General features: G+C 29.4%; 1 protein-coding gene across 1 annotated transcript; it reads right to left on the bottom strand.

The window, feature by feature from the left end:
* Positions 1-3,185: 3,185 nt before the first annotated feature.
* On the bottom strand, positions 3,186-6,807 carry LOC127075767 (BTB/POZ domain and ankyrin repeat-containing protein NPR1). Its single transcript, XM_051017238.1, has 4 exons — positions 5,402-6,807; positions 4,013-4,766; positions 3,653-3,850; positions 3,186-3,556 (listed from the first exon to the last, which is right to left on the bottom strand). Exons 1-4 carry the CDS (start codon positions 5,945-5,947, stop codon positions 3,300-3,302), a joined length of 1,755 nt encoding a protein of 584 aa, XP_050873195.1. The 5' UTR covers positions 5,948-6,807; the 3' UTR covers positions 3,186-3,299.
* Positions 6,808-7,942: the final 1,135 nt, after the last annotated feature.

Raw genomic sequence — 7,942 nt, 5'->3', positions numbered from 1 at the left:
ATATGGATAAAAATGTAAAGTAATTAGTTTGATTGTTTACGTGTGTTGAAAACATTTAGGGCCTGTTTGAATTACTTCTGATTTTTAGTTTTTAAAATTTGTTTTATAAATATATTTTAAAAAACTGTTTTTAAAAAGAGAATTGAAAAAAAAAAATGTTTGGCACTCAAATTTTTAAAACTATTTTAAAAATGAGAGAATGAAAAAAATTGTTTGATTGTTTATGTTTTCAAATCTAGTTTAGAAAAAAGAAAATAAGAAATTTCATATATATATATATATATATATATATATATATATATATATATATATATATATATATATATATATATATATATATATATATATATATATATATATATAATATATATATATATATATATATATATATATATATATATATATATATATATATATATAATTTAAATCCTTTAGCTCTTTTTAATGAGATCTCTAAATTATTATATATTTTTTATAATTAAATTGTTAGGCAATTAATAGTCAAATTTAATTTTAAAAATATATTTATTTCAAAGGTCTAAACCCTAGTTACAATATATTTCGGTTCAAATCTATCAAATAATCAAATATATATTTTTTTACCAACAGTAGTTCCTAATATATTTTTAAAAATATAAAGATTCAACTAATATACATTTAAGTATTCATAATAGTTTTTAATATAAGTAATAATTAGGTATTTCATAGATAATAAATTGATGGGTGAATAGAGAATGTGAATTATAACGGAAAAACTCAAATTTTTAGAATTGTGATAATGGTGTAATAATAATGTTGATCTATAAGATTAACACTTTAACGATCAAATCAAAATGAGAGTAAGATGAGTGAATTATTAGATAATAAATAATATACCTTTAGTTATAGTTGAGAGTAAGATGAGTGAATTATTAGATAATAAATAATATACCTTTAGTTATAGTTGACCTCTGAGTAGTTTAGTGTATATATATATATATATATATATATATATATATATATATATATATATATATATATATATATATATATATATATATATATATATATATATATATATATATATATATATATATATATATATATATATATATATATATATATATATATATATATATATATATATATACGAGACATATTATCAAAATTAAATTTATATTTTTAAATTTTAATAAATATATATTATAATTTAAAAGTGTTTAGTTATTAAAATGGTGCTTTATAATTATATAAATGGACTAATAATTATTAAAATAAAAGAAAATATTACAATGGTGTAATTGAAATTTTTAGAAAATAAACCAAAATTTTAAATGTTATTATAGTTATTAATTTAAAATTAGTACTATATTATATTATTATATAATTTAATTATACAAGTAATATATAGAAGAAAATTTGAAATGTTAGAATTAATTGTAAGTTTATTATATATGAAACATAATAAATGAAATTTAGAAGAGGTATTTCTAATAAAAATCAATATGTTTACTTAGACATAAAAGTTAAATTAATTATTTACATAAATGTCATTAATGAGTACTATTGTCTTCTCCGTGTTTTTGTATGGTTTAGAAATGAATAAAATATTAAAAAGTGAAAAGCAAAACACATTTTAATTGTTTTGATTTTTTAAATTTAGAAACAACAAACTTAAAACAGTTTTGAAAAACTATTTTTTTTAAACATACAAACCAAACAAATTTTTTAATTTTGAAGTTTTTGAAAAGAAAAAACAGTTTTCTAAAAGCCAATCAAACAGGCCCTTACTAAGTCATTTTTTATATACAAATTTTACTTCTATAGACTAAAACAGTGTGACACGTGAGTTTTCTTCCTATTTATAATATAATGTTGAATAAGTTGATTCCAAATACAAGAGGAGGAAGTTAAATTGTAATATTCAAAATTTGTAATATAAGAAATCTTTTATTTTAAAAAACAATTTACATTATTGCAAAAAAAAACTTAAAATAAAAAGGACGGAGATAAAGAAGAAGAAATACTAAATAAAAAAATTAAAGAGATAATGATAAATAAATTCCAGTAGACAGGTTCGGCCTAACCACTTGGCATAATTATGTCTCCAAGAATTTCTTCTTGAGAGTTCCACTTATAAAAAATCTTAAGCTCTTAAAGATAATGCCCACAAACTTTATTACAACAGATGAGAGATTTTACATAGACCGATCCCCAAACTAAATAGGCCTTTTCACGATTGAACTCACAAACCAAACAGAGATTTTATCGACTAATCTCGAGAGGCAATCAGAGATTTTACCAAGACAATCTCAAGAACCAAACAGAGATTTGACTAGGACAATCTCAAGAAACAAATTGAGATTTTACCAAAAAAATCTCAAGAACCAGAGAAATCAAACAAGAGAATCACATTCTTAATAAAGAACAGTTAAGCATGAACACTAGTACAACCAAACTCTCATATGTATTTTTCACTCACATGACACTAAAAAAACTTTAGTGAAATAATAGAAAAAGAGGAGAAAATGAAAAAGAAGATATTCAAAATGAATTTTGATGTGTTTTAAAACGATGAGAAACCCTCTATTTATGTGTAATAAATAATTTTTAGTTTTATAAATTGTATCTTTTCAATATATTCTTTAATTATTTATTTTTAGAAAATAACATAAAAATAATAAAATAACATATTTAAAATATTAAAAAAATATGGAGTTAACAAATATATAATCGTAAAAAAAACGAATATATAAGAGTTATTTATTATTTTAAAAATTAATAAAATTTTATAAGAACTATTTATTTAAGAGAAATATTAAGACAAATGTCAACATTTTAAAGAGGCTATGATTATAATCTTGATGGGAGTTGATCTAATGCCCACACTGAGGGAGTTGTTAAAGCCCACACCTTAGAAGTCACCTTATAAAAGTGTAAAATATTTTCTCTTTGTAGAACCAAATACAAAATTTAAAATTTACTTCCTCTCCCTCGCTTCTTCTCTGCTAATCTAACCTCCATCTGAACCAAATAAACCCTAAAAAATGATCACTTGGTAATGATATAACACAACAAATGCAATAAAATTACAAGACAGCCTGAAATAATTAAGTATTTGTAATTTATTTGATTTTCGAGTTTCATAATTTTATATTTCTCAAAGAAAATTTTATAATTTTATACCATAAATTTGACAGCCAAAATGAAGAGACAGGACAGTATTTTGCATATATTTGTTACAAAAGAAAGCAAGAGATTGTACAGTTTCACATGACTTGGTTGGTATACCTTTAACAAAAACTTACTATGTTTCTTTTTCATATTTTTCTAGCCTTGTAATATACAGAATCTCTAAGAGATGATGAGGATGATGAAGATGAAATCCCAGAGCGACTAATTTCAGCCTTGTCCTTGTTGAAAGCATTGTTCACAGCATCCTTGAGCTCCACGAATGCCGTCCTCTTGATTCTTTGCTCTTCTTCGGTACCCTTCTCAAGGTAAAACAGATCAGGTACCTCCATGAACTTATCCAGCACTTCCGAGCAATGAGGAAAGTAGCGTCGCCCCATTTCGACTGCAACCACGTACAAACACGGATAATTTAGTAAAAATGCTATTATCTTTCTTTTATTTCTATATTTTTCTTAATACGTATGAAATGGTCAATTACCTGTTTTCATTAGAGCTTCCATTCTAGAAATAAGTCTTTTGTTTTGCATTATGGGAGTCTCATTGAGGTCAACCTCCCTTAAGTTTCCATTTGAACCTTTCGATGCCGAAAGACCGGCAAACTCGGATGTGGTCTCCGCGCGAGCAATGTCCATGGCTAGCTTGGCTTCCAAAGGGAAGAACAGTCTTGCAAATGCCACTGCAGTAGGAAGCAAAACTTATTTTTTGATGGTTTTTGAACATAAGATACCTCTACAAAAGCGTAGAAACAAATATATAAAATTCTCGAAGCCGGATCCATGACAACATTGTATAGAAAAAAAATCAAGAAGGTAAAGGAATATCATTAATTACACCATACCTCGGTTCTCAAGGTACAGAAGTTTCATGTGCAGATCATCAGCCACTGTTTGGGAAGACACGGAGGGATCTCCGGCCAAAGGATTTCTTCGCATTTCTCTTTCAAGAACATCGATGCATATCCGGTCTTTGTTTGTTTCTTTCCCTTGTTCTGTTTTTGTGTGATAATCCTTCGGTCTTGTCAACCTCCTACAAATACTAACAGCACTCTGACCATCGAAAGTCAAATCCGACGCGCAAGCTCCTTTAGTAAGAAGTGATTCTATAATGGAAGGCTCCTTACGCATGGCAGCAATGTGAAGCACTGTGTACCCTCGAGAATTCCGAAGATTGACATTAGCTAGACCTAATCCAAGTACTTCAGGGACAACCTTAGGGTCACAGTAGGCTGCTGCATAATGGAGAGCACCGGCTTCATCTAAAGAAATGTCTGACTCATTCAAAAGAAGTTTAACAAGTTCGACATCGTCCGAGTCCAATGCCTTGTGTATTCTAGTGATTCGTTTTAGAGACAGAGCGTCCATTACGGGAGCATCGTCTTCACCATCCTTCTGAAGATCATGGCGGAACAATTTAACATTTTCGGAGAGCTCGTGAGGAAGTGCTTTCTCGATTGAGATTTGGTCAAGATCTGATCGTGCCACCCTGTCAACACATTGAGCGACGAGTTGATTCAATTGACAATGGAAAGCAACCATAAGGATTGAAATGACGTCTTCAACAAGAGCCTTCCCTACAAAGTTAAGAAGACGTCGCTGCAAAATTTGAAGTATTACTCAGTTCCTCAATCCTTGAATCTTGACGAAACACAATACAGCTAATAACTTAGATGCGAAATTATTTTACAATTTCCCAAACATGCACAATAAAAGATCCTAAGTACAAAAATAGAAGAGTATCGCATATGAAATACATAGATGTCAAATATTTAGATACAGATACGCGTCACGCGTCAGATATTTCTCAAACATGCACAATAAAAGAGTATTGTATCCGATATAGATACATGTCAGATATTTAGATACATATTTGTGTCGAATATTTCCAAACATGCACAGTAAAAGATGCCAAGTACAAAAATAGAAGAGCATCGTATCCGATATAGATACATGTCAATATTTAGATATAGATACATGTCAATATTTAGATACAAATACGTATCAGATATTTCCCGATGAGTACAATAACAATTTAAATTGTTTTTCCAAAATTATTTTCACCAATACTTTTCGAATACATCGTCGGCACTTCTTACCAACTAAAGACACAACTGTCAGTCGAGATCACGGATATGATACATGTTCCATACATCCTACTGGTTAAACACATTGAATCGGTTTTTTTTTGTGACAGACTCATAACAACTATAATCATTGAGTAGAATGTGTACCTGAAAAAGTGAAACCAACTCTGGCATTTGAAAAATGGAAGAGGCATACATCAACTCCACAGCAAAACTAATTGCAGGTCCACAAGCATCATGAGCACACACATTATCAACACATGTAGAAATTTCCATTGGAGAGGGTTTGAGTTTACCAGTATACACATAACTAAGTAATATGAGAAAAGCTTCATGTCCAACTTTGCCATAAGGCAACAAATCACTCAAGCAATACTTCAATTTTCCTTCATTCTTCGATGATCCTTTCTCTTTACCTCTCTTAAATAGCTCATGGAAAAACTTACTCCTAGAACCTAAAATACACCGATGAACTCTAACCGAAACTCCCTCAACAATGATGTCCGCATCACCATAATCATAATCAGAATCAATCAAAAGCTGTTCCAAATTAGAACTAAGCTTACTCAAACTGATAACCTCCAGGTTACGAGCATAATCGTTGCCATTCGAGTTATGACTAATTGATCCATTTGATAAGTGTGAAGATGATGTAAAACTCAAAGATGACGACGGTTCAGCTGAATTAGCCATTAATCAAACTGAGAATCTATTCAAGCTTATACCATAATCTTATTATACATCACAAAACTCAAACTTTATACACTTCAAAGTTTTCCTCTTGTATAGAATCCCAAAATCCTTAACTAGTGTTCATGTCACAAAACACATGACATATGATACGTAACACCTCACAAAATTCCAAGAGTAAACAGCTTATAAGAAAAGTTGAAAATAATCAACTATCCAATCCAAAGCTTCTTAAAACATCAATAAAAACTAAAAAGCCTTAATCTGTTCTCTATATGAAAAGCTAAGCTTAACTATTGAGTATGTATTCAAATTCTATAAGAAAAAAAAACATGTACGAAGAAGTTCTTTGTTTAAATTTCCAGAGCCACCAAAACAGCATAATCAAATCAAACCAAACCCAGAATTGAAGAAAACAAAAATCCCAATGAAAAAAAAAACTCACTTTTGAAATTCAATTTTCAGCACCGACCCATTAAACAAAAGTCTCAATTTCCCAAACCAGATCCATGTAAATCACGAAAAGGTCCGAACTTTGAAACAATTCCGGAAACCTCTAGAGAGAGGGAATCACGGGTCAAGAGAGAAAAGTCAAAGAATGAAAAAAGAGAGGAAGTTTCGGAAATGGGAAAACGAGAAAGAATGAAGTCATGAATAATGACATCAACGTTACAGAGAGATGATACATAGCATCGTGGAAGTTTCGTTAATCGTTTTCGATTGGATGAGAGAGAAAGTGTGTACGCGTAGTAGATGGTGATGGGGGTGCCGATAAGAAGATGAAGTGGGTTGAATGACGAAAGAGGTGCCGTCAGCGTCGTCAGATGGGGTTTGCTTGCGTTTACAATGGCGTCACTCAACCAACGCTGTTAAAGACTTTTGGTTACAAATTACATTATTCTAAAATAACTTTGATGATTAATAATTTAAAGATTAAAAAAAGAGACAATAAGATATATACAATTGCATTGATACAAAATCTTGTTACTCCAAAGACATTATCGAATGAAGAAAATTATGTAACACTCATTATCACAAGGAATGGCATGACCTTAACGACTCAAATCGAGTCCTATCAAGTTTCAAATTTATCAATCAAAATACTTATGATTCAATAACAAATTTTGCATGTTGATGATGAAAAAAAAAACATAAAAATAATAATTTTAGGAATTGGATGCTAGAGAAAAATTTAAATATTGTAATCTTGCAAACGCCATCCTATAGAAAAAGGAAAAACAAATCACTTTTAATGTGTCGATACAAACCAATGAATTTTTAAGATTGAGAGCAAATAGTATATGAGATTTTTCATATATTAAAATATTTAGTGACTTTTCATTTTTAATTTCAATAAAAAATTTATTCAAAAATAATTAACCCGTATGAATTGTTCTGAAAATAAAAGTTTGAAAGTTAAGTTTTTTTCTGTCTCAACTTTGAATCCAACAATTGGGATTGGTACCCTAAATTAGTCACTTTCAATTTATTAGGCAAGGTGTTGGACCTCTCACACAAGATTTCTATGAAATTTTTATATAAGATTTTTGATTAAATTTTTCGAATTTTTTACAAAAGTAACCCAATTTTTTAAGGAAATTCCCAAAATATCTCTGGTTTCAAAAAAATTCTCAAACTACCCCACTTTCAGAGGAGGCGTCAATTCAATAGGCGACTCCTCTTAAAAATTGAATGGAGGCGTCAATTAGATTGGCTAGGGCACATGCCCTAGCCAATCCAATTGACGCTCATGTGTATTTTTACAAAGGAGGCGCCAATTGGATTGACACCTCAGTGTAAAATGCAATTTTTTTGTTATAAATAGATGTGTTGTGTGAGTCATTGTTTCACATCTCATTTAATCATTTGGCAATCATGTTTGGTGTTCGTCGCCGATACAGAAAGGTGATTTATGCAAGAGACAAACTTCATATGATGATGCTCTTCTGGAACATCACTACGTTCGAGCAACTGAAGTGGGAGTTGGTTCGTTGGTTA

Source organism: Lathyrus oleraceus, chromosome 1, assembly GCF_024323335.1.
Source record: "Lathyrus oleraceus cultivar Zhongwan6 chromosome 1, CAAS_Psat_ZW6_1.0, whole genome shotgun sequence".
NCBI lineage: Eukaryota > Viridiplantae > Streptophyta > Magnoliopsida > Fabales > Fabaceae > Lathyrus > Lathyrus oleraceus.
Note: the sequence above shows the minus strand (reverse complement) of the source record. Positions and strands in the feature narration are given on the sequence as shown.